Here is a 27,011-nt window from a genome sequence, read left to right as displayed (position 1 = left end):
TGGGGGGATTAGAGGGCAGCTCGCTGGCAGGGAAGTGCAAAGGGTCAGAACAAAGTGCTCTGTTTGCCGGAGGCTGTGCTGGGTCACATGCCGGCTCCCAGCAGAGGTAATGAGGCATGGGTCACCTCCCAAACTCCAGCAAGACCTCCTGGCTGTGGACATGACCTGTTGCCAATCCCCCAGCAACCCACAGACCTTGCCAGACAGGAAGGAGCTGGGTGAGATGGAGTCTTGCCCTCTGGCAGCACTGAGGGGCAAGAAATCCAGAGACTTTTACATGCCTGATCTCTGCAGGTGCGACAGTCCTACAACCTCCCTTCTGTCCCCTGTGTGTGCCCTAATCTATGGATCCTGGGCCACTCATACAAAGATCCATCCAAGAATCCAAGAAGGACCTGTGGGCACATCAGGACTGAGCCCAGAGGGGCACTCTTAGAGCCAAAATCTACTGCCCTCCATGCTCTCCCCAATTTGCTTCATTCCTCTCACTTTCCCTCTGCAGGAGCCCAGGACCAGTGGTCACACATCCCTCTGTGGGAGCCCAAAAAGAGTCTGACAGGTGAACGTGTTGATGGAGTCACTGGTGGAGCCTCCAGCTCTTCACCTGAAACACAAACTCAAAAAATGTACAGAATCAGTGGATGGAGAACATTGATGCCACTGTCAAAATAAGCATTTTCTGAAATAGCCTGGAATATGTGATATGGAGTATCCAAACTTCATGAGGCCGAGATATCCAGCTGCCACCACAGACAAGGTCTCTGGCTCTATGTGTAAGGAGAAGGCAGAGCCATACCTGCCCTCTGCACACAGGGAGGAGTGGGCTCAGCCCTCACCTCACTGCAGCTCCCACCGATGGTCCCATTAGGGGGCACAACTGTGTGGACGCATAAGGGCAACAGAGATTTGGTATTACCCTCATGTCTCAGGAAACGAGCCCAAATAGAGGTCCCCATTGTGTTTGAGGAACTGTAAAGACACAGAGAGAAATAAATCCGTTCCCTGGTAGTGCAGAGAGAGCCTTTGTTTGTCTGGTTTGCAGAGTGAGAAGGTTTAGAGGATTGTTGCAGCACATGACCAGAAGCTCCAAAGCACAGACAAAAGCCATTGGGAACACAGATCAGACTTTGACGTCGCACTGGGTTTTCAGCAGATTTCTGCTTTGTTCAAGTGAAACTGCTGCTATTTTGGGTGCTATTTTCCTCTCTCCGCCGCGTCCCTTGCTGTCGGGGCTGTACGTGTCCCACCACACTGGGCACACGAAAGCTGTCACAGGCACCGGCACAGCATCGAAATATCTGCTGCGACGGGCCGGAGGGGCTGCCCGTGTTCCGAGCCCAAGGCACAGGTGTTGCACCAACAGCCACGTCCGCTCCAGCCACGGGCAGGTTTAGAGGACAAAGCCTCTGCTTACCGCAGGGCTTGCACAGCCGGCTCGTTTCGCAAGCGGGTCCCGCGTCCAACACCAGCGAGCGCCGGCTCCCGGCAGCAGCACGGAGGGAAGAGCCTGAGCCGAGTGACAGCGGGACAAAGCCCTCTGGGGCTCGCTGGGAAACCTCTGGCTTCGCCACAGCTGCAAAGGCAGCGAGGCGGACGCTGAGGTGCCCTGTCAGCCCCGGGAGCCGCCCCGCCTGCTGCTGCCGGGCGGCGCAGGGAGGCACCGATGCTCCTGCAGCCGGGGCGATCTCCCTGCAGGAGGAGCTTGGGGAGCTCGGGGATTTGAGGTGCATTGCAGGGGCTGAGGGAACCCTCTGGTCAAGCTTCTCTGTTCTTCACCCTGAGGGATAGGAGAGAGGATCCCTGACCTTGCCCTCACTGTCAAAAAAAGGGCACAAATCTTCTTACAGCCCCAAGTACAGCAGAGGCCACTTCTGCTCGCAAGGAGAACGGGGGGAAAGTGCTGAATTAGGTTTAAAACCTCTGCAAAATTAAACCTTCATAAAACGGTTTCCATTATTGTGTACTCTGAACCAGAGCACTTTTGTCCCCTGTAAAACACAAAGACCAGGACAAGTTAGTCTGTGAGCATCCTGTGTCCAGACTCAAGAAGCTGCCGGCAGGAGAGGAGAGCCGGCTGCTGTGGGCTGCAGCATGGCATGGCATGGCATGGCATGGCATGGCATGGCATGGCATGGCATGGCATGGCATGGCAGGGGTCCCTTTGCTTCTCTGGTGGGGAACACAGAGATAGAAACATCCTGAAAGCACCGAGTGCAAACCAGAGATTTGCAGAGCACTGTATTAACCTGCCAGGCAGCCTGTGCTCCCCACTTATTCCCAGGATCCGAGGGGTTATCCAGCCCTGCTCAGGGCAAGGAGACAACGGGCTGGATCTCCTCCCACGCTGGCCCCTTATCATCGCCCTGGGGAGACGGAACAGAGAGTTCAGGGGGGAAGCAGGAGCAGCGAACACACCTGAAGAGAAGCCCCCGTCCGGGCTGGCTCCCCTCATCTCGGGCGGGTGAATGCAGTGGCTCCAGACCAGGCACAGCCCGTCTCCCGGCGGTGGATGGATGCGGTGGCTCCGCACCGGGCCCAGCCCGTCTCCCGCTCATGGATGGATGCGGTGGCTCCGGACCGGGCCCATCCCGTCTCCCGCTCATGGATGGATGCGGTGGCTCCGGGCCGGGCCCATCCCGTCTCCCGGTCATGGATGGATGCGGTGGCTCCGGACCGGGCCCAGCCCGTCTCCCGGTCATGGATGGATGCGGTGGCTCCGGGCCGGGCCCAGCCCGTCTCCCGGTCATGGATGGATGCGGTGGCTCCGGGCCGGGCCCAGCCCGTCTCCCGCTCATGGATGATGCGGTGGCTCCGGGCCGGGCCCAGCCCGTCTCCCGGCGGTGGATGGATGCGGTGGCTCCGGACCGGGCACAGCCCGTCTCCCGGCGGTGGATGGATGCGGTGGCTCCGGGCCGGGCCCAGCCCGTCTCCCGCTCATGGATGATGCGGTGGTCCGGGCTCCCGCCGTCGGGCGAGGGCGCTCCGCCGCCGTGGCGGCTCCGGGCCGGCCGCGGGCGGGGAGCGCACGGGGCGGGGGCGGATCGGGCTGTCGGTGCCTGAGGCAGGGCGGCAATCGCGGGTCACCTGCACCGGGGTGGGAGCAGGGGTGATGAGGATGAAAGCGGTGAGGATGGAGGTGGGGGTGAGCATGAAGATGATGGGGATGAGCTTGAGAATGGGGTAGGACGCTGCTGATATCCCAAGGCAAGGGCGCCAGCATGGAGGGAAATGGTGGCTAATCTGGGGACACCACACTCACCGAGCCCCGGCGCCACACCACCCTGTCCCCACACGGCACAGACCCCACAGCTCCCCTGTTCTTTTCTTCCGGAGGCTGCCCAGAAAATGGCTCGAAATGCGTTTTTCCCCGGGCAGGGACATCCCCCTCTCCCGCCCGCAGCCCCTTTCACAGCTTGTGCCAACACCTCCCTCCCGCCCCCGGTACCGCATTGCGGAGCTGCCCGCGGACCGGACCGGACCGGACCGGACCGGCCGGGGGACATGGGGGGACATCCCAGCCCTACCGGGGCTCGACGTGTTTTGGGGGCAGCAGTAGGAGTCCCACGGGGACCTCGGCTGTGCCTGTGCTGCGGGAGCGCTGCCGGTGCGTCCCCCCATCCTCATCCTCGCTGTGTAGCGGCAGCCGATGGACAATTAGTTGTGGTGGCTTTTAAAATTGTGTAAATCGAGGTGGTTTCGGTCACAGGATTGGAGTGTGAGGCTGACCTCCCCCGCGGTGGCGGCTTTGCCCGCAGCGGGGATCAGCCCGACGCTCCACACCCGTGGGCAGGGTTTGGCGAGTTTGGATCAAGCCAGGGGTACACCCAGCCTTTTATTTCGTTTATTTCTCCCCCTTTGTTTGTTCGTGCGGGGAATTCTTTTCCTCCTCTTTCACAAGAACAAAAACCCCGGGGTGCATCTGCAAACTCCCGTGCCTGGAGTCCGAGCACTACGGGGGAAAGCAAAACTGTGAGGAGGGGCAGCCCCATCACCCCCAGCTGTAAGACGACCTCTCCCAAAAAATGTCTCCTACCTCTTGCAAACAGCTGAATGCCACCTTCTCTAGAAACCCAGCATTGCCTCCCCTCAGCCCGAGGATGTGTTGTAGCTCCCACACGGGGAGGATGAACCTGCTCTGCCCCTGCCCTGCTCCTCCAAGCCCCCCACGAACCAGGCCAGCCTCATCGTCTATGTTTTCTCTTTATTATTCCATATATTTATGTACCACATTATATGTTAAAGATAGATTTTTTTTTTTTTTCTGATATACATTTTTCATCTTATTTACCACAATGACACCACACGTACATTGGAAACAGCTCCACGGATCTGGTAGATTGCACAGAATGAATTGTGTCATAGTTTTGTTCCTGTAATCCTGAACGACATCAAATCCAACCATATATATATATATATTTTTTTTTTTTAGCTTTTCATAATTTAGAAATAACAATTGTTAAAACGAAACGAAACATAAGTCACCGAGAAGTGGACTCCAGGGCTGCGATTTCAACCAGAGGCAATACATTTGTATTTGATGGGAAGTGCCGATCCTCGGTGTGGATTCGGATGGAAGAATCGAGCAGTCCTGACATCTATGTGACTACGGTGTAAACATTGCAGGTAAGCGGCATCACCGGTCGTCAGACGCTGCTTGGGCTTGTTGGGCCGGTCGTACAATCTGGGTCTCGTCTACATCCATCTCTCAAAATGTTAAAACGAAAGTCCCTGCTCCCGGCGCCCACAGCGGGTTTGCTTCCCAACCCCATGGGATCGGCAGCTGTGTTTCAGCTCCTGAAACACTGATTTGCATATCTGTGAGGAGTGTTGAAAACTGCGACTGTTTCCCAACAGGCCGTTTGTGGGGGGCCAAGCTTCAGGCAACGAGTGAGGATATAGGGGTGGGGCACCAGATAATTTCTTTCCAAAAAAATCTAAATAACAAAAAAATAGATTTCAATCTGAGCTTGTTTAAAAAGACATCAGGGCGAGCACTTTCATCTCTTCTTATTCCTTAGTTTGCAGATTCTATGACATAGAATTTGTTGGATGCATGTAACGAAAATAATGACTCTTTCCATTAAAGGGATGCAGAATTATTTGGCTATGCGGATGTTGGATGCGATTCTCTTCCTGCACCCGACTCTGGTCCCTCCTTAGTCTTCAGCATTGGTTCTGAAAGCCTCTATGAGGCCTTCTAAAGAGTGGATGAACCCAGAGATGCTGCAGATACCACCTATAACGAAAATGGCAACATCGAAGAAGACATGATGCCACAAGAGCTTCCTCCACAAGAGTTTGAGGTGGAAGAGACTGGGGAGCAGGAAACAGAGCCCTGCGCCTGTGAGGCTCCCAGTAAGACCCATCAGGAGGGCAAAATGGGGGACATAAATAGCCATGAGCAGGGTAAAAACTACCAGGGCACATCTGAGGGTGAGTCCCCAGGATTTGAGCCGCCCGTCACCCCCATAGCAGTTGGGGAAGAAAGCCCTGTTTCCATCTTGGAAAAGGGATCGCTCCAGGACTTCTACAGCTGCAAAGAACGGCAAGGGGTACGAGAGCAAGGCTTTGGCCACCAAGAAAATGTTGACTACTGCCCTAATGGTGGATGGCAAGTTGTCTGTAATGACCTCCTTGGTCTCATCAGCCCAGGTCAGGTAGGCGACCAAGGCAAAGAGTCCCTTAAGGATGCAAGCTGCTATGTGAGTCCAGTTCATCATGCAGTGAAACTCCTTGGGGTTCTGCATGTTCCCCTCCAAGGAAGGCAGAAAGATCTGGGAGGTGTAGCTGAAGACAATGATGCCAATGGAGATGGGAAACTTCTTGACATCAATGTAAAACTTGACTTTGTCCCAGGCCCAGTCGCGCGCCCTGGAGAGGCAGTAGGCGATCACCAGGATGTTGATGACAAAGTGGGCTAATGTGCAGAGCAAGCTGAACTTGGAGACTGCCTTGAGGTTCTTCAAGAACGCACAAGGCAGGAGCACTGCCGTGGCAATGATGGACCACGACTTCTGGGAGACGGGCAGGTTGGGGAAGCTGTTGTACATCAGGTTCCCACTGACCACCACGTAGAGGATGCAGGTCATGACCAGTTCAATGATCTGAGCCACGTTCACAATTCTGCCCCCGAGGGTGGGGAAGCGGGGCGCGCAGCACGCGTTCGCGATGTCCACGTAGGAGTCTCTCACCCTGACTATCTCCCCATCCTCATTCTCTTCATAAAGACAGGCAATAAGGATTTTCCCAGTGTAGCAGCAAACCACTGCAGCGAAAATTATTAAAAAGAGTCCTAGGTATCCACCGTGAAGGATGGCATAGGGCAGGCCCAGAACAAACATCCCCTAGAAAGAGACAAAATGGAAACCGTGTTGCTGGATGTCTGAGGGGCCCGGGCCCACGCCCGCGGCCGAGCACACGCAGCCGCACCACGGCGGTCACGTGCGAGCTCTCTGCCTGCCCACGCACCACGGCACCCACGCAGGCGGTCACACAGTCACGGTGACGCACCCCCCGTGTCCCTGTGACGTGCCACCCCCACAGTCACACCCGCGTCATCGCACCCACCACAGGCCAGCAAGCTTTGGGTGCCCGGGCTTTGCTCCGGTCTCTACCCTCTCTGTCCCCTCTCAGTGCACCAAGACCTCCATAGCTGGGGACATCCCGAGGAGCCAAACTGGGCTCACACCAGTGCAGCCCCACCACCAGCCAGTCACCCCCAGGCCCCCTGTCTCTCCTTGCCCAGAATCTGCAGTGTCACTGGGCTGGGGCCTGGGTCCCCCCCTGGCACTGTGCCCAGCTCAGGGGTGGGGAGTGGGGGGGCAAAGCAGAAAACTGAGCTGAGGGGTTTTACCTTCCTTTTTTTTAAAATCTGGTTTTCCTTTTCATTCCTTCCTCCTGCTCTATTATTCGCCTCTATCTTTCACCTATTTTTATTTCTGGTTTTTGCCCCTTTTTTTCCCCTTTTCCCCCTTTTCCTCGAAGGCGGTTTGCAACCAGCCCACGGCTTCTGCCCGAGATACAGAGCACGTAACAGGACCGGGATCGGGGAGCGCTGCCCGGTGCCCCGCGGCGGTGGCGGGGCGGCGGCGGCCGTACCTGGATGGCGTTGGTGACGTTCCATCCCGCCTCCCATGCCGTGATCTTGGGCTTGCCCTGCCCGGAGAGCTCGGAGCAGGCCTCCTTAGAGGCGGAGGGCGGCAGGGGCCCGGTGCCGTCCCGCTGGTAGTGGATGTCCCCCTCCAGGGGCGGCTCCCCGCCCTCCTCGCTGCCCTCGGACTTGAGGATGTCCATCTGCAGCCCTTGCCGATGCTCCATGTCCAGGTCGTCGCAGTGGGCGAAGCCCACCGCCTCCTCGTCGGTGGCCGCCTGGAAGCCCATCCTGGCGAACATGCCGCTCATCTTCGCCTGGGATTTGTGCGACACCGAGGTGGCCACGTTGGAGAGCTTGCTGCGGAGGAGGGTGGCCATGGCGGCGGCTCCGGTGACTCCGCTGCCCGCGGACCCTCGGGGATGCAGAGACCCGACGGGGCGGGCGGGCGGCGGGGCGCTGGACGGGGCTCGGTCGCCCGGCGAGGGGCGGCTGCGGGGAGCTGCTCCGAGCCGCTACCTCCGTGTCCCGGCGCAGTGCGGGCGGCTCCCGGCCGGGGTGCCCAGGGGCATGACACCGCTGCGGGGGGAGCGGGCCCGCACGCCCCGCCGCCCGCTCCGCGCTGCTCCGCGCCGCTCCGCGCCGCTCCGCCGAGCCCCGCGGCGGGATCGGGGGGCGAGTCGGGCGGGATGGGGGCTGTCAGCAGCCGGCGGATGTCACCAGACGGGCAGAGCAAGCCTCTGGCAGAGCGCGCCGCGTCTCCATCGCAGTGCGCCCACCTCGCGGAGAGAAGAGGAGAGGGGAGAGAATTGCTGCATTTCTGGGGGAGGTACCAGCCTCCCCGGCCAAGCCCAGCCCCCCGCACTCCCCCCCGCCCCACCCACGCCCGCCGGGCCCCGCCAGCAGCGCCGCAGCCCGGGACCCCCCCCATCCCACCCTAACCCGCCCGGCTCCGCATCCCTTGCGCTGCCCGCCCTGCCCCGCACCTGCCCCGCACCCGCCCGCAGGCCCCCGGCCGCCAGCCCCTTCCCCTCGGAGAAACAAAAGAGCTCCTCCGAAGAGGCAGATAGGCGGCTTTCGACAGGATCTTAACGGGATTTTCCTCCTCGCACCCCCTTCTTTTTCTTTTCTCTGTCCCCCAAAACGCGCGGCCCCTTGGGAGGCGGGGGGCGGCCTGGGCAGTGGCCCCTGCCCAGGGGACCCAGCGGTGCGAGTTCCCCCGCGCACCGGCAGCGAGGACTCAGCTCCCTGTAACGATTCCCGGCATCAGTGAGCTCCAAAACCGGCGGGACCGGGGCCGCAGATCTGGTTTGGGGCCCGCAGCCGGGTGGCACCGCAGCGGCACCGCGGGGACACCGCGGGGGCACCGGCACCGGGGGATGCTCCGTGCAGAGCTCTCCATCCTCACCAGCCAGCACTGAGGTTCTCCTTTCTTTAAACAAAACACCGGTATTTTCCGTTTGCTTCCAAGCGCTTATGTTCGTTTGTAAAGTAAAAGCCTTACGATTTTTTATTTATTTTAATTTATTTTTTTTCCGAGGTGAGCGGCCAACATAGCTGAAAACGGCAATGGGAAATCCCGGTCCTATGGCACAGACAACCGGAGTGTGGCAGGGGGAGCGATGGAATTCGGGGGCGGTGTGTGGGAAAGCACGTCCCCTCTGCGGCGGCAGAGCCTTTGAATCGTTGTTTTAAAAATTTTATATATATATATATATATATATATATATATATATATATATATATATATATATATATATATATATATATATATGTATGTATGTTCTTTGAAAGGTGGGGGAAGGGAGGAATTTGTTTCCTTTGCTGTTTTGGAAGACAAAAAAATAACATTATATTACTACAGTTGAGAGGAAAAGCCACTACTAAATTATTTCCTAGTATCGTTGTTGAGGGAGTTGGGAGGGAGCGCCGGGGATGCGGTTGCAGGTGGGATGCGCTACTGAGCAGAGATGGAGAAAAAAACCAACCCAATTCCTAGGTAAAAAACCCTTAAATCCCGTCCTTAAAAACCTTTTAATTCTTTTTCCCCAGCCACAATCCAAAAGCAAATAGGGTTAAAAGAGGGTGAAGGGCGCAAAAAACCGGAATAAAACTAAAATATCCGCGGTGAGGGCTGTACCCCTGATGGGTCTCTCGGCCACTGCTCCCGGCGCGGGGATGAGCGAGCTGCTTCTACAGCAGGCCCCCCAAAAATGAGGGTTTTTTTGATGGCAGCGGGGGAGGAGGGCGACTGAGCGTGGCGCATCCTTGGCTTTGCGTGGGAATTATTACATGTGAGTGCACAGATAGGTCGCGAAAGCCGAGCGGGGCACGGCTTGGCCCCGGGTTTAGCAGCGTCTTGACGGGCTGGGATTTAAGGGGCCAAATTGAAAAACTCGGGGCCATCACCGCCGTCCTCGGCTGCCGCAGCCGCCGTTTCTCCTCTTCACAGCCCGGGAAAATTAGTGTCACGACGTGAGGGATTAATCCAACGATTTATTTTTCGGTTTTATTAACATTATTTTTTTTTTATTCATCCTAAGACGAGTTCGTTATGAAAGATAGCGTGAAGGAGCTCTGTTTCTGGAGGCTGCAGGGGGCATCAGGGAAGAAGGAACGAAAATGCATCCAAACCTCTGTCTGGTGCGTGATTATTTCCTCAAATAACCCTGGCGCATCCGTGCCCCCGCCCCGGCACCCCTGAACCCCTGGGAGATCCAAAATGGTCCCACCGGGCATCACGCCGCACCCCCGGGTAGCAGCCCTCGATGTCGGGAGTGGAGTGCTTCACTGGGAGCGACCCAGCCGACCTTTAAGGTCCCTTCCAACCCAAGCCTTTCTATGATCACTCCAGGGGTGGAGGAAATGGGCTTTTGGCTCTTCGTTGAGCATCCAGAATGTCATGGATGTGTCGGGCTCGGGAGACATCTCTCAGAGAAAAAAAAAAAAAAAAAAAAAAAAAAAGCCTAACCAAAATAAATAATAATATTTTAAAAAATAATGAGCAACAAACAAAAAGGAAGCAAAAAACCCAAACCGACAGAAAACCAACCAAACAAGCAAAAAATACCAAAACAAACCCAGGAAACCAAAACTAGCAAAATCCCCCCAAAACAACCAATAAAGCAAAAACTCAAACCAAGGAATGGAAGAAAAAAAACAAAAAAAACACAGGGAGCTTGAGAATATGTCCAAGATCTCGGGGCCGGGGCGGAGAGAATGCCCTGCGGCAGGGACCCTCCGTCCCCTCGGCGGGCTCGGGGCGTTCCTCCGGCCGGGGATGCGCTGGGCTCGGGGGTCTCTTTTCCCAGTGCTGCCGGGGCTGTGCCCCCTCCTTGCCGGGGAATCCCTCAAACTGAGAGCCCGCAGGGCGCCGGGGGCTGCTGAGCCTCGTGGGACCCCGAGGTCAGTGAGAAACTGGGGGGGATGCTGAGGAGGGCAGGGCTCCGAGGGGTACAGGAGCGGGGGTACAGCCGCGGTGCCCCCCGGTTTTAGCGCCGGGAGCTCAGCCCGCAGCCGCTCCCCTCTCCCGGCCGGCGGGGCGCACCTCGGAACCGCCCCGCTCCCCGGCTGGGAACACCCACCCGCGGCCCCTCTGCCTCCTGCCCCGTTTCCAGGAGAGGGAGATGAAGATTTTCTCTAGCAGCGGCTGGAAAAATAAAAAGAATTTTCCCCCTCTCCCCCCATGAACTACTACCGGCGGCTGAAAACGGGTAGAAAGCACAAAAAAATAGGAGCGAGGGCGGGGGGGCGGGGAAGGGCTGCGGGACGCAGAAAGAGGGAGAGGAGGAGAGGAAAACCCGAAGAGGTGGAGAGAAGGGTCGGGACATTTACCTCTGCTTCTCTCTCCATCGCTGCCCGCAGCGCACCGGGGAAGGCTGGAGGGGCGGGTGGACGGACGGACAGACAGACGGACGGACGGATGGAAGCAGCCGCGTCACTCCTGGGCTCTCCCTAACTCCCAATTAACCCAAGCAGGATAATGGTGCCAAACCTTATCCAAAGGTTAGCGGCTCTCAGGGGGGCGTTTGAGCTGCAAATCGTTCCAGCCGAAGCTGAAAGGCGAGAGCGAGCCCGCGAAGAGCCGCAGCCAGCGCTGAAGCCGGGGGCTCTGGCACTCGCTGCTTTCTCTGAGCCGCTCCCCGGGGCGGGCTGAGGGTCTCCTGTGCCCTCCCCAGCAGCCCTAGGGGTGCGCAGCCCTGCTCCTGCGGGGAGCAGCCCATCCACACCCCACCATCCTCCCCAGGCACAGCAACTCTGCCTTATCTCTGCAGACCAGGCTTGCGAGGCTTGTGGCTGGGTCTTCTGATTATTAAACTGAGAGAAAAGAGCAATTTGTGCTCAAGAATCATTTAAAGCAAGCCAGAAGTCCAATCCTGGGTGTGTTGTCTTTCTAAATCCCTCGCCACCAGCCCCTCTCCAGGCTGGGCGGCACAGAGCGGTGCCAGTTGCACGAAGGTGCAGATATTTGGGAGCAGGATGGCCATCACTCCAAATTCACTGCTCAGTCAGAGTCTCAACTGCAAAGGATTTGGTTCTCATGGGCTTTGGGGGCTGCGAGCTGCTACAAACACACTAGACTGCAAATTGTGACCATACGAAAAAGGGGGTGTGCGAATCCTGAATGTTCACCTTCATCCTCCCCTGTAACACTCAGGAAAAGAGTGAGTGTCCAAGTGCAGGTGTGCAAGCCCCTGATTCCTGCTCAGACTCCTGGCCCGTGCCACGATCTTTCCCCACAGCCCTCTAACCTGCAGCAGAGCACCTCCAGCACAACTGCCGGCTGCAGAGACGGGAAGGCTGAGGGCCACCTTCTGCCCAAACAGCCCAGAAAATTCCATGGTCACATCTGCCCGAAGAACAGAACCCTCACAGGTCAGCCCTGGCACTCCTGGAGCAGCAGCCACCCCTCTGCACAGGTACATGTGCACCTGGGGAGGTGATCCCAGGACGTGGAAGCTGTTCCCTTTTCCTGCAGCTGCCAAAAGCAGCTCCTGTGTTTCTGGCCGGGCCGAGGCAGCCCTGCAGCCCCGGCAATGCACAGGAGAGGCTGCACAGCTGTGCCCTTCATCCCGGCTCGGCATCCTCATCGCCCCGCCGCCACCGCGCCGGCCAGCTCTGACAGGATAATGAAGAGTTGCACGATATACTCTAAAAAGGCAATTAGATAAACTGCTGGATTGGGAGCAGCTCCCTGACCTAGTTAACAGCTCTGGGAATTTCGGCTAGGGAAGGAGAAGGCGTCGGAGTCAGGACGTGGGGCACGGTGAGAGGGATTTGGGGGGGCTGTGGGCTGCAGCTCAGGCTGCTGGAATGTCCCAAGCCTTGGCTGCTCCCTCCTGGGTGTGTTCAGAGCTCGCCAGCAGCAAAAATCACGAAGTGAAAACTCTGCATGTGGAATCACACAAGCTGCTGCTGGGTTTGTGCTCTGGCTGTTGTGGCTGGTCCACAGTCCGGTGCTCGAGACAAAGACAGCAACAGCCACGCTGGCAGATACTCTGCAGTAAAATAACCATAACAGAGGGAAATCCAAAGGCAGAGTCTCCAGGAGAAAGCCCGCAGTGGATGTCCCCTCTTGATTTAATTTTTTTTTACTGAACACACAAAATGGCTGCCTAAATTGCAGACTCATTTAAAAAAAAAGACCACACATATTAAGGATTGGGAATATCAAAATTTTAGATTAATGTGTATTACAATAAAAAAATTACCATATGTAAAAAAAGGTTTATTGATTTAACCTCACTATTTGCAAAATAAATAATTTTTGTAATTTGGGATAAAATTTGTACATGAATTGCTGTGATTTCCATTTCCCAGAGGGAAGAGCCTTGATAAACCATTATCATATATAAACTAAAAATTAATTTGCAATTTGAGCACCACACATTCCCCAAAACACTTACCATAGGTTGGAATTAAATTTAACCCATTGTTTGTCTTTATGCTTCACATCAAAATTAAGTGGTAGCCACTGGGTACCAAATTCCCAACTCACTACTCTGTAGTATTGTTCCCACGAGCCTAACAACATTTTCATTGACTTAATATATAAAGCTTCATCACTGTCAAATTAAATATTCATATATGTACACGCTCTTGAATTTCACAGGAAATGACAATGGACTAGGAAAGGAAGGTGCACGCTTCATAGGTGCCAAGCTTTTTAATATCAACTTTCAAATAATAATCTCTTCTGCTGCACTTGTAAAGGCTGCAACAAACAGCAACTGGTCTGTACAGGAAATGTCTCCTGGTGGTCAGGTGATGCCCCAGTATTGCAGCCTTTTTATATAATCTATATTTTTTCTTTAATCTATATTTTTTTCTTTAATGGTGTTTTTTCTTCATTGTGTTTAATCTGTGGGAAGGCCTCTCATGCCGAGGGCCGGCCAGCAGCCAGCTTGCCTTGGGGTGTTTCTTGTCAGCAGGGCTCAGTCTCAGCCTGCTCCATCCCCCATCTGCCCATGTGCCTTCTCCTTTTTGTGTCCATTTCGGAGAAAAGCAGGTCAGCAACACACAGCCCCTCACATCTCCTGCAAACATCTTCCAGCTCCATCCAAAAGCCAACAGGAGCAATTTGGGAAGCCCCAGATCCTGCTTGGAGATGTTCCTGACAGCTCAGCCAAGCCCCACAAGGCCAGGCAGCACGCAGAGGTTTGTGCCTCTCCCTTTACCAGGACCTGTCTCAGTGCTTTGGAGTGACAGAAACCAGGTTCACCTAAGCCAAGGACTGAAGCTACTGGCAAAATTGCATTTGGGTCTCTGAACCTGATTCCCACATCAATTTGTGGAGCCCCACATGTGCAGGGTGCTGTTTCCAGCAGCAGGATTTGGATGTGCAGCATCTGTGTGCAGATATCATTCCTTAGTCTGGGGTTTTTTTTTCCTAGAGACAAAAAATAAACTCCGTGTAAAGGATACAGTCAAAACCTGATTTCAGAAATCACCAGGTGAAGCTGCTGCTGTGACCGAAGAAAAGCCAAAGGGAAAGTGAGGTAATTAGGGCTTGATCCAAAGGAGAGCCCAGCCCACAGCAACACTTCCCGTGCTGCTGGAGAGGAGGAGACAGAGATCCTGACCTGCTGCCTGTGCCCCCTGCATGCCCACTGCCAGCTGAGGGCATCCTGCTGCTCCTGGGCAAGGACTGGATGCTGCACTCACCTTGGCTGCCTCTGCTCTGCACTGCGGGCAGAGCCCTGCTTCCAGCAAAGAAAGCCAAAAAAAAAAAAAAAAAAAAAAAAAAAAAAAAAAAAAGAAGAAAAAAAAGGAAAACCCTCATTTTGCAGGAAGGCTCCACACACATCATTCCCTTTCATCCCACATTGCCAGTGTGAGCAGTGCAGTGCACAGTGCTGGAAAACTCACTGCAGCACAGGGGAGGGTGTGAGTGCCCGACTGTCTGCAGCCAGAGGGGCACTTGGCACAGGGCAGAGCCAGCCCTGCTGGAGCTGCACTGGCACGGTGCAGGAAATGCAGTTACTGTGCCCAGCACAGGCAATGGAGCTCAGGAGGTCAGCTCAGCACGGTGTCTTTGTCTGCAGGGGTGCCCATCATAACCCTCAGCACCTCACACTGCAGGCAGTGCTGACCCCAGGGCCAGTCATGGGGACAGCACTCAGTAATTACAGCCTAAATGCAGCATTTCTACAGAGTTTCTCAAATGCTCTGGCCTGAAAAGCTTTCCTGACAGCATTTCAGATTAGCAAAGCTGGGACAGGGTAATATTTGTGATATTTATTGTCCTCACAAGCAAGCAAGCAGTGGGTTTCCTGTCCAGAGGTGCCAGAGGAGTCCAGCCAGCCCTGGGGGTCTCAACATCAACCCCACAGGCAGAAGACCAGACCTTTGCAGAGAAGTCTTCCTTCTTTCATCTAGGATAAAGTACAGAAAGAGAACAGGTTCTAGGGCAGAACTGGAATTGTCCCCTGCCAGGAGACAATAAAGAGGGAACACACCATGAGCTGGAAACCACAGCTGCAGCAGAGGATGTATTTTTGGTGATGCAGCAGCACAGTGCCCAGCTGTGCAGCTCACACTGACACACAGCAAATATTTTGGCAAAATAGAAACTTCACCTGTTACCACTGCAGCAAACCTCTTGTGGGGGTTTTGGCCACTTCCTGGTGGGATGCTCTGCTCCATAAGAGGCAGAAATGGTCCCAGGACTAGGCCAGGGGCAGGCAGGGTGCTTCTCACCCAGGCTCTGCTCTGCAGCTGCCAGGAGCCCAAGGGTCTCTGCTTCACAGGGACAGATTCTGTGCCTTTCCATGAATTTAGCTTAAGCCTTTGAATTAAGAGATGAAGGAAAACGAGATTAAAAAACATTTGCAAATAAGTATTTTCTGGGCACTAAAGCAGCATTCCTGCCCTCTGCTTCCATCCTTGCAGAGCTGAGGGCAGCAGCACAGGGTGGCTGCTGGGGCTCAGAGGTGCTCGTGGTACCTGCACTGAGCACTCCAGGAGCCCAGCCCAGTGTGGTGCATCCCTCTGGGCCACCCTGCAGCTTATGGAGGGGCTTTACCCTCCTCTGCTGCTGCTTTTCCAGGGTTTGAGCCTTGCTGGGGAGCTTTGCTGTGCTGGTTTGCTGTTCCCCCAACCACTTTTCTCCTGGGAAAAGCTCCTAATGCAGGGGACAGCTCCTAATAAAGGGGACAAGCTGTTGGTGAAGTGCATCACTGCATCCCATGAAGGAGTCCATGAGTGCACCAGCTGGGCTCACTCTTTGTGGCTCAGGAGCTTCCCAAACCCACTCAGGCACCTCTGCAGCTTTGTGTGGGGATCCAGGGATCTTCAGCAAGTAAAATAACCAATATTTAAAGCACATTTATAGCTTTTCATCCATTTGTACCATGTTGTAGGCCTCTGTAAATGCATATCAGAATATTTATTTCACACAGGAGTGCTAAGCAGTCTTTAAACTGAAACTCTGAACTTAGCAGCCTGTAATTCCAAAGTGTTACTATTAAAAACATCATTCTCATAATAAACTTTTGGCATCACAACACTATTTGCTTTTAATAGAACAGTGCTTCTTAAGCAATTCAGTTAATTTGATTTATGACAAAAAGAAATTTGGAGACTATAAAACCTCAGGAAGAGAACAGCAGGGAAGGCAGCTCTGTGATTACCTCCCCCTGCACACATGTAAACTGCAGATGAGGTAAATTAATACTGAGATTTAAAGTTACTTCTTCTTCACGTTAGAGAGTTGAATGAGAGGAGACTGCCAGGCTGGAAAGGAGAGGGCTGTGCTGTCCCACAGCAGGACTGTGATTCAGGAACTCTCTTCCCACACTGAAACACCTCACCTTAGGACCAGCTATCCAATAAACATTTGGTGGTGCATCAGGTAGCAGATCCTCAAGATTTGTTTCCTGAGGCTTGCAAATGTCACTGAACTCACCAAGCTGGGCACAGCAGCCTCTCAGTGTGCCCAGGAGGAGCTGACATCCTTCCTGCCACACCAAACGTCTTTGGCTGTTAAAGCTGGGCACTTGGCTTTGCCAAAAACTTCTACACACAGCACAAACCCCTGATGGGGAAAGGGCAGCCTGGGATTCCAAATTTCCAACTTGTGCAGGAAGGCAGAGATTAAACTTCCTTGTTCCAGTTCAATCGTTGTAGCTCTGTCACTGTAGATAAATCACTGGAGCCTGGTTCAGCTCACATCCCAGCTGACAATGGGACAGAAGTGCCCAGAGGGAAAGTTAAACTAGAGGGTTTTACATTCCTTGGTTTCTCTAGGTTTGATCCTTTCTACAAACCAGGATTCCTTCCTGGCACCTGATGTCAAATTTCTCCCCGACATTCCCTCTGTCACCTCGCTGGCTGTCACTGCAGCACAGCCCCGCACAGAGACCCCTCCTCACGCCCTGGCTCAGCCACTTTCCATGCTGGAGGCTCCTGCACATCCCAGCTCATGCTCCTCCCTCCCACTGTCCCTTCTCTCCTTCCCCAGTCCTGCTGTCCCCTCTCCCAGCCCCTGCCAGGTGACCTGAGTGACACAGCTGAACTAGAGGGGCCAGAGGTAACATTTATTTGCTCTCATTAACAGACTACTACCGAGGGCTCTGAAGCTGTCAGATCTGATAAAGGGACATTAAAATATTCCTTATCTTCCTTCATTTTTCCAGTTTCCCTCAGAACAGAGCAGTGGTCACTGAGTCCTGTCTGGGAGCACTGAGGATGACCTTACAAGTCCCTGTCTCCAGAGAAGCTGCTAAAAGCAGCATGTCCTCCTGCTGAGTCCAACCCAGTAGCTGTTCAGACCCCCACCCATGGCTTCTTGGTTTGTTTATATCCATCAGTCAAATCTTTCCAGGGAAATTCAATCTTCAGAATGATTTTCCCATTAACCTTCACCACAGAAAGCAGGAAGAGCAGTGAAACAGCCACCTTAAAAACCAGCTCTGAACAGCTGCTGGCTGGAAACTCTCTGGGGCAACGTGAGAGGCTACAGCAGCCCTAAAGGGACCATTACCCAGAGAAACAGCAGCCAAAAAGGAACTATTACCCAAATAAACTTCTTGAAAGCCCAGTTCTGAAGCAGGGAGGGCTTAGAGCAGATAATCCATGTCTCCAGGGGCTCAGGTGGTGCCTTGCAACAACACAGAGTGTCTGCAGAACCATCACCAGGGCTGAAAGCAGGGAAATAAGTCAATAATTGTGTAATCAGTAGCATCTTACTTATTTTTAATGAACCTATGGGATGAGGGCTTCCCCCAGCACCCTTCCTCTCCTCTTTTTGCCGGAGCTCATCTTTCACTTTGTCATGCAATTCCCAGCTGGCCGGCTGCAGCCTGCCTCCATCTCTTTTCCATTACACACTCGGCTGAGCCGAGGACCAAAGGGCCCCTGGATTCCAGCGCCGAGGTAATTAATTGACTTTCTGCTCTCGTTGCTATGCGGCAAAGGTGGAAGCTGCAGCAGCCACAGTTCATTTTTAATCCTGGAAGATCAGGCACAAACGGCATCATTACCGAGGTGATCAGCTGCCCCAGCAGAGACACAGGCTCGGGGCACGGGTGTTTTTGGCAGGAGGAGGGCAGTGAGGAAGAGACCTGAAGCCAGGAGCAGCACACCCACCCCACTCCCCTTTAACCCATCAGCCAGGGGTTAATTTTGTAGCTCATCTCCTGGGTAGTCTTTACCTTTGTGTCTTAAACCTGTCCTAACCTCCAGGCTGGGCAGAGAGCAGAGCCACCACTGCTCTGCTGGCTGGTGTCAGCCCCAAAGGCTCAGAGTCCAGGTAGGAGCAAAAATACAACTTTTTGGAGCTGAAAACAAGTGATTGGTTGGATATTCTGTCCCTGGCAGTGTCCAAGGTCAGGTTGGGCTGTGCTTGGAGCAACCTGGTCTGGTGGAAGGTGTCCCCGGCCATGGTAGGAGTTGGAATGAGATGGTCTCCAAGGTCCTCCCCAACCCAAACCACTCTGTGGTTCTGTGACTGTGCCGTGTGCCCAGCTCAGCTGAGCACCTTTCCCTGTTGTGACAGCAGTGCTGTGTCCTTGAAGGCACAGACATCACCAAGATCAGCTTCTTAATGTGATTGAATGGAAAACTCCACCAAAAGTTTTTAGAAGATCATTTTTCAGTTCAAAATACTAAGAACTATTCTCTATCTGAGATGGCAGGACCAATTACATGCAGAAAATTATACATACACTGAAAAAATGTTTGAATTTCAACTCCAGACATACAATGGAAATTAATCCCTCTCTCTTCAGCAACAAAAAGTAATGGCAAAATATACCTGTTATTTGGGCACATTCATCCAGGTAAGGGCTTCTCACTGCGCTGGAATTCGACTCCCCTGAGTAATCATCTGGTTCTCTACAGCCCACTCTGGCTTTTGGTGATTTCTCACTTTCCCAGCAGCACAATGCCTCCAGCCCCACAGGGGCTGATGTGCTATTTGCCTGAGAAGGTCAGCAGCAGAACAAATATTTGCCTTTCCTGTGTCTCATTTAGGGCTTTATAAGAATTAAAGTTTTATTTTATGATCAAACTCTGTATCTCTCTCTCTGTTCTTTCCCAGCTTTCTTGTCATTCTGGGATTGTTTCCTTTGATTTTCAGGTAGTACCAGTGCCATTTTGCCAGCACACACACACAGAACCTTGCCAGGATCCAAACCTTAGTGATAGTAAAGAAAATATTGTTTTCACAGACTCACGGAATGGTTTGGGTGTGAAGGAACCTGAAAACCATCTCATTATAACCCCTTGTCATGGGCAGGGACAACTTCCACTATTCCATTTTGCTCCAAGCCCTGTCCAACCTGGCCTTGGACAGTTCCAGGGATAGGGGGGCTTTGCAGGAGTGCCCTGACGTGGGGGCAGACTAAACACCTGTAACAACAGAAGGGATTTTGCTGCTTGTGTGCCTTGTCCTCCACTCAGCAGTGGAAGTTCAGCCTTTTCCACTCACTCGTGTCCCAGGACAGACTCACCCTGGGACTGACTGAGGGCTCAGTTTTGGTCAGACCCCAAGCACTGCATGAGGAGCTCACATGGGGATGTGCTGAGGGTGGAAGGAGGGTTACTGCCCTGAAGTGAAACCTGTCTGAAACAAGGCAGGGATCCTCTTCTCGCTCCCGGCCAGGGCCATCATCACGTTCACAGCACCTGTAAAAGCACGAGGCTCCCTCCCTGCCAGCAGCCCCAGCAGAGTTGTCTCGTTTGCTGAGGTGGCAACTGCTCTCCCACATGGACCTGCGTGCAGACATCGCAGCAGCGAGAGGTGGAGGGGCCTCAGCTGCAGCAGCACCAGGAGTAAAAGCACATTGTTAAAGGTGTCAGCGTATAGCACAGGGCTGGGGCCAGGCACAGATTCATTTTCACCTTTCTGAAACTGTTGCAAAGCCTGAAAGTCATTTTCTTTCCCGATTCTTTGAGCATTGTGAACTGCCCCCTTCATCCCTGCGAGGTGTTTGCTCTGAAACTCGACCAAGGTGACCCATGTTCCTGTGCTGCTTGCAGACAGCTGGTCTGTGATCCTCACAGCCCCTGTGGCTGTACGAGCAGTGGGCACAGCAGCATCATCCCAAGGAGCTGATTCCAGGAGTTCCCACCCCGCCTTCCCATCGCTGCATCCCAGGGATTTCTGCTGCCGTCACCGATGGCATTCAAGCCCTCACCTGCATAAGAGCCGTGCTTCCCCCTCCTCCTCCCCAGCCGCCTGCTCTCAGGAACTGGGACACACCTCTGACGTGCTTTCCAGAGTGAAACTGAAGAAAATCAAGAGCTAAAATGTGTTTTACCGCTTGAACATTTAACACCTCACACAGATTTCATCAGCTTGGCGTTTACAACCCACTGTGCTTCTCCCGTGCCTGACGAGGCATGCTGTGAGCTGTGCTTTGTACAGCTGGAGCACTTCCCTGTGCCCACGGTGAGGCTGCACAGCTGCTGCACCATGCCTCTGACGTGGGATTTGCATCAGCAAAAAAGCAATGCCTGAGGTTCTAAAGAAGAATTTCTGAATGGGCACACCCCCCTCAGCAGAGTACTGCCTTGTGAAAGGAGCAAGTGTATTTCCTGAGACGTAATAAAGTTAATTGCCTTCAAATGTGGAGGTGGAGAAATGTGTGCACATGCCCTGTACATAGAATCAAGAATCTCCTGAGCTGGAAGGGGCCCACAAGGATTGAGTCCAAGTGTTGTCCTGCACAGGGCACCCCCAAGAATCCCACCCTGTGTCTGAGAGCAGTGTCCAAGAACTCCTTGAGTCCTGGCAACCTTCATCCTGACATAGATTCATCTATTTTATACAGAACACGGTGGCTACAGGAGACATATGTTTTTTCCTATGGAGTTACGGCAGAGTGTGATTTGATGCAGGTTTAATGTCCTCAGATTCTCTCTAGGGCAGTTTCTGTAGGTTCCTGGGAAGACACTGGAGGTACAGCCACTCACCAATGCCCATACACCCATCCATCCATCCATCCATCCATCCATCCATCCATCCATCCATCCATCCATCCATCCATCCATCCATCCCTCATCCATCCATCTTCCATCATCCATCATCCATCCATCCATCCATCCATCCATCCATCCATCCATCCATCCATCCATCCATCCATCCCCATCCCCCACCCATCCATGCTGACTCCAGTGGGAACATTTTGCTGTGCTCTGACACGCTGGGCGGGCATTGTTGGACCGAGTGCCAAACGCTGGTGACACGGAGCGAGGGGCTGTGATTGTGTAGATAGGAGGCCTCAGACAGCGTGAAGGGAATTATTCCTTGCCTTATCTCCTCTGCTCAGATCACGTCATCATCCCTGATCTCACAGGTCCCAGAGGACGTGGCTGCCAGTGCTGCTCACCTGATAAGGGAAGCTCCATCATGTGTGTTTGCACAGTTCCTTATATATTTTGCAGAGCCATGACTGTTATTCTGCATTTCTTATACAAGACACATGGAAGACAGCAAATGCAATAACTCTGATTAAAATGCATGTGTAGGCTGCTGCTGTCACAGCATCCACAGTGGGGACCAGGCCTGCAGGCCTGATATTACAGCATAACATGCAAATTGATGTTTGATGGGAAGCAATATGATAATTGCCTCAGAAAAAAAAAAAGTCTGCATAAGAAGATGTGGTGAACACTCACCTCTCTGCCTCTCTCTTCCCCACATTTAGCAGCAGAGGTGAACCTCAGTGGGAGTTTGAAATTCTCCATAGAGAGCAGCCCATCCCCAAGGGCACCATTTCCCTGCACATCCCATGTGAGCTGGAGCCTCTGCTTTCTCCTCTGGCTGCATTATGCTGTAAACAAGCAGCAGAGCATTTAAGGTACTGTCACCTCTCTTCCTGCACATTCCCGTGGCCGAGGTGGTCTTCCTTGCCTCTGACTCACACAATGAAACCAAAAAAAGCAAACTAAGAAAAGAGAGGTCATAGCTATGGCCATGTGGGAAGTTTATCCTCTACACATCCTGCATGGAATATTTCTGTGTTTACCCAGGGATATTTCTTGCCTACAGCCATCCAAACAGTCCCTGGCACAGGGGACCTGCTGTGCCCCGTGCAGGGACACACTCAGCTACTGCAAACTGTGCCTGTGCCCAGCAGAGATGGGGCTGGCTTCTGCTATTCCTTGTTGCAGAGTCCCTGGTTGGCATTTAGACTGTCCAGGGGAAGCAGGGTCAGCCTGTGCTATCTCCTCAGCTGGAAAAGAGGGAGGCTGAGAAGTGTCCATCACTCACTCAGTGCCCAATGTCTGATTCTCAAGTGTGGCTCTTTCCCAATCAGCAAACATTTTGTGCATCATGTCTGCAGTGCCAGGTGATATCCCTCAGCTTTTGTGCTTTTAGCCAAGGTGAAAACACCACAATATTCAGGAAAGCTGGAGGTCCAGGTCTCATTTAAACAAGAGCTGATATCTGGGAAAATGCACACCATGTAACAGAGGGGTATTTTCTGCCTTTCAGAACTCCCTTCTTTGTTGGAAAGAGGCAAAAGGCAACTTCTAGACAAGAAATTAGGGAAGGAGATGCTCTAGGCAACTGAGTTGTGCCTATTTATTCATAGATAGAAAATGGTTTTATTCATCCATTTTTAAAAACATGGCAAAATACCCCAAATATTTTTCCATGTCTCAGCATGTCTGTCCAAAAACTGTCAGTGCTAAGCTTACTTTTGTTCACAGCTTTTGGGGAAGTTAAATATTTTGATCTCTACCTTTAGATCACTGGGCACTTGGTATTTCTTTCCAGGCACCCTGCTCTGATCCCTTTGCCAGAGGTGAGGAAAATTCTATTGCTTTCATGGGCAGACGGATCAGGCTCATTGGGAATTTCAGACCTTGCCTCTTTGTTGTGTTTCATGCTCGTGTGTTTAAGAATTGGCTTATTGTCCAGCCTGCTAATGTTTTCAATTATGTGGAGCCCAATTCAATATCCCTACCTGACTGGGAGGCAGCAGGAGTTGGCTTTTTGTGCTCTCTGACCTAGAGCTGACTCCATTTGCTGCCTATCTGACTAACTAGTGAAGCAGAAAATGCTCACAATACAGCACAATTAATGACAGACTCTGAAAAACACACCAGATCCCAGTGGAGAGGAAGAAATTAGGCTCTTGCACAGTGAAGGAGTTTGTTGATGATGTTCTTCTATTTATAACATTTTAAAGGGCAGGCATGAGTTAGGCTTACTGGAAAATCCTGATCCTTATTTTTTTTTTTTCTAAAATTGGCTTTTTTTTTTTTTTTTTTTTTTTAATTGGAGACAATAACATTCAAATTCACTCCAGCTGTGTGGCCCTGTGGAGCGCCAAGAGAGTTTTTCTGGCTTTTAACAATCTGTCTCCCTTGGCAAATACAGCAATGTACTTAAATCTATATATAATGAGAAATACCTTTTAAAATTGTTGGCAGTGCTGATTTACTACCATTAAACAGGATTTTACAGCAAAGAGACATATGAAAATATACATCTGGAGTGCTGTGTCCAGTTCAGGGCTCCTCAGAACATGAAAGAGCTACTAGAGAGGTGCAGTGGAAATCACAAAATTCATTTGGGGTCTGGAGCATCTCCCTTATGAGGGGAGACTCCAGGAGCTGGGGCTGTTTGCCCTGGAGAAGACTGAGAGGAGATCTCATCAATCCACATAAACATCTCCAAGGGATGTCAGAGGATGGTGCCCAGTGGCAGGATGAGGAGCAGTGGCCAAAATACAAGAAATTGCACCTCAACATGAGGAAGAACTTTACACTGAGGGGGGAGAGCACTGGAATGGCTCAGGCTGGAACCCTCAGTTTGTAGGAAAACACCAACACTGTGTCAGCAATCACTGATTTCAGGAAGTTCACCAAGGGGATGGGTTGCTGTAAGCTCCTGGTCTTTAGCTCAGGTGTATGAGGTGCCCTTGGACACTGTAAAAGAACCTACAGGAGCAGCATGAGCTCATTCATGTGATGGTAATAGAGGATCCAAAGCATCACAATGAGGTGTAACAAGGGGAAAATACAGACACATGGAGCTATCAAGGCATGATCTCTGTAAATCAGGGATATATTGACTTATTTACAGTGCCCCTCTCTTCAGGCTACTTTAGGAGGAGCAAATGCTACTTTGGCAGATGGTTTCACTAATATTTTTTAAACACTTCCTGCACACATTTAAATACCCAATCTAAATTTTAACTTCATTTCACTTCTACCCTGGAAATTTTCCCCATGCCCTGTGTTCTCCCACCGCAGGGTTTCCAGCCAACGCACAAATCCTGCTTCACATCACCCATGGGAAGGCCACTGCTCCAGGAGGGAATAAAGAGCAGCAGCACCATCTATTTCTGCTGTTCACTCTGTGACCACAAGCTCCATTCATTGCACAGAGGCAGACACTGTTCTCAGTGATGACTTCGTGTTTCCCCACAGGCTGCTTTTCATGGCCAATAGAACAAGCAGATTTTTCAAGCACTAATAAATACAAATGCCCGTGACTCAGGAGGACACAGCAGCATCAGTCCCATCTCACCTTGGCAGCAGAGTTCTTGGCTGTGTAGCCAGCTTGAAACACATCTCCAGGTTTTCCAAAGGAATTTCACGTTCTCCCACCTCTGGTGTCTTCAAAATCCAAACCACTTGGCTTTCAATGCAGACTGCAGGAGCTGGACTGCTCAAAAATCAGGTCTCAGAGTATCAGGTTGTGAAATGCTAATGTACATCTACCTTTATCCTTTAGTGAGCAGTTTCTGGAAAGCAAATATTTTTTTGCTTAATAACATTAATTTTAATGCCAATATCTTTCAATAACCCTCTCTGCAAGCACTGAGCACTGTGCAGGCCTGGGCTATGACAAACAGGAGTATGGCATTTGGCCTCTGAACTTTACATCATTTGCATATTTTGACAGTGAGTTTCTAATTCTCCCCTGTTTACAACAGTTTGTGGGACTGGTTTTTTGTTTGTTTTTGTGATTTTTTGGGGCTGGTTTTTTGTGGTTTTTTGTTTTGTTTTGTTTTTAATGTTAATTTAGCATTTGAACATTTATTTTCATTCAAAAAAAAATAAATATTTCAGAAATTCCAGTTCCCCAACTGCTTTCCCACACTTCCCAGTATTTTATTAGAGAGCTATAACCCTGGATCCACGTGGTAACACAGGGCCTTGAGAGAGCCTGTAAATGCATTCTAAATTGATGTTTAAAAGCCTTTTTTTTTTTTTTTCCTAGATGGTAGAGGCTAATGAGTCTTAATTCCTTGAAAAGCCAGCTACTGCAATAAAAATATATTTTTCTATTACCAGCAAACCATCTGCTTTGGAGACTGGTTTACTTATTTATGTAAGACCTGACCAAAAAAGCATTTGATTAAGGCTGTGTTTTGTCTTCCAATAAACTCAAAGGGGTGCTGCTGAAGCAGGTTGTACTTTGTAAGCATTCATAAGGAAGGAGAGGTGGAATGGAATAGATGTTGGCCACATCTGAGCATTCCTACCAGCACCCTGGTATTTACATAATTTCCATGTTCTGAGAACACTAAAACACACACAGAGTGCTTTAGGCCCCACAGGAAAAACAGCTCAAGACAAGAGCAACATTTCAGATCTGAATTCACCATTTGGGGCTCTTCACCTTAGGGTTGTCTGCCCATGGCAGGAGAAATCCTTCCAGTTTCAAGAACAGAAAAGACAACATTCTGCCTCTTGCCATCTTCATTGGGAGAGAACCTGGAATGGCAGATAAATGGGGACAAGATGAAAAACCTGCTGTCTCTTAAAAAACAAGGTGTTAAGGAACACTGGGATAGAGTTTGGAGGTCTGGACAGCTTCCAGCTGTTGGTGGGGCAGAGGAGAGCCATGAAAAGCACTGTGAGAGGATGACTGAAGCCCTTGATCACACAGCAGCAGGAGAAAAAAAAAAAAAAAAAAAAAAAGGATGGTGTTGAGGGAAGGACAAGAGCCTGTGCTGGAGCCCATGGACCCCTGAACTGCTCTCCAGCAGGATTCCCTCCCTCTGGACAAGCAGAGGTGCCTGGGGAGAACCCTCCATGCAGGGACAAAGGTGCCATCCCCTGCCTTGCATCAGGGGAGAAAACCAAAACTGGGAGCCTCAGGAATGAGATTTATTGCTTGGTTAATGACATCCTTCCCTTCCCAATGACCCCAGCGAAGCACGGGAAGGCTGAGTGGCTTTATCTTTATTCAGTGCCGTGGTCCTTCTGGGACACTTGAAGCTGATTGCATCACTTTCGGTGTCAGCCTCGATAAGATGCTGATTGTGTTTCCCGGTTTTTTCCCTGGCAGAGCAGTCCCCCAGCAGCCTGGGTGGTTAATGGGAGCTGACTGGCTCTCCAGTTTGTCAGAGCAGCTCCCCTTGGCTTCCTGCTGTAGCACATTAGCACAACAAATTAACATTGTAATTGCGTTTTAACTATTTATCGCTGTGGAAAAAAAATCGGAAAAAAATGGAAGATCACAGGCAAGGGCCCAAGAGACAGGTTAGTAAAGCAAGGCTCTGTCTGTGCCTCCCTTCATTTCTATTTATATCCAGCCATTAAGTTATGCTAATAAACAGCCAGCCACAGGCTATGGCAAATCCCCTGCTCAGACACATGAAAAGTTGAGTTAAATATATTCAGTTTACTCAACTCCCAGGACCGGTGTGACTGCTACCAAACCCAAAACCACAAGGACCAAAGAACAGCTCCAGCACCTCTCACTGACACCCATCCATGCAGCACAGCCATGGCAAGGCATGTACATTTGCCATTTTTATACATACATATGTAAGTCAAGCACAGGATAAATAAAACATGGAAATTCCAACAAAATACGCCATATCAATGGCTCTGACTTAATCAATTATTTTGGCAAAGGCCAATTCACTTCAGTTCACAAACTGATTCATCTGGGAGAAAACAGCCCTTCTAACCAAATAGCAGCATGATGCATCTGCCACCAATTTCT

The 27,011-nt window shown here is 51.9% G+C and overlaps 1 protein-coding gene and 1 long non-coding RNA gene across 2 annotated transcripts; both read right to left on the bottom strand.

The window, feature by feature from the left end:
• Positions 1-4,184: 4,184 nt before the first annotated feature.
• SLC32A1 (solute carrier family 32 member 1) lies at positions 4,185-7,687 on the bottom strand. The gene is made up of 2 exons (XM_021535478.2): positions 7,099-7,687; positions 4,185-6,344 (listed from the first exon to the last, which is right to left on the bottom strand). The coding sequence occupies exons 1-2, from the start codon at positions 7,468-7,470 to the stop codon at positions 5,157-5,159; spliced, it is 1,560 nt and encodes a 519-aa protein (XP_021391153.1). The 5' UTR covers positions 7,471-7,687; the 3' UTR covers positions 4,185-5,156.
• Positions 7,688-9,568: 1,881 nt separating this feature from the next.
• Positions 9,569-11,425, bottom strand: LOC110473173 (uncharacterized). The gene is made up of 2 exons (XR_013340916.1): positions 10,925-11,425; positions 9,569-10,018 (listed from the first exon to the last, which is right to left on the bottom strand). It is a non-coding gene; the product is annotated as an uncharacterized LOC110473173 (long non-coding RNA).
• Positions 11,426-27,011: the final 15,586 nt, after the last annotated feature.

Source organism: Lonchura striata, chromosome 17 (genome assembly GCF_046129695.1).
Source record: "Lonchura striata isolate bLonStr1 chromosome 17, bLonStr1.mat, whole genome shotgun sequence".
Lineage (NCBI taxonomy): Eukaryota > Metazoa > Chordata > Aves > Passeriformes > Estrildidae > Lonchura > Lonchura striata.
Note: the sequence above shows the minus strand (reverse complement) of the source record. Positions and strands in the feature narration are given on the sequence as shown.

What these genes read in the sequence shown, in the direction of transcription:
- SLC32A1 (XM_021535478.2), bottom strand. Translation starts at nt 7,470, where the DNA reads ATGGCCACCCTCCTCCGCAGCAAGCTCTCCAACGTGGCCACCTCGGTG. An exon ending in ACGTCACCAACGCCATCCAG is followed by an intron (nt 6,345 to 7,098) that starts GTACGGCCGCCG and finishes GTCTCTTTCTAG; the next exon opens with GGGATGTTTGTTCTGGGCCT.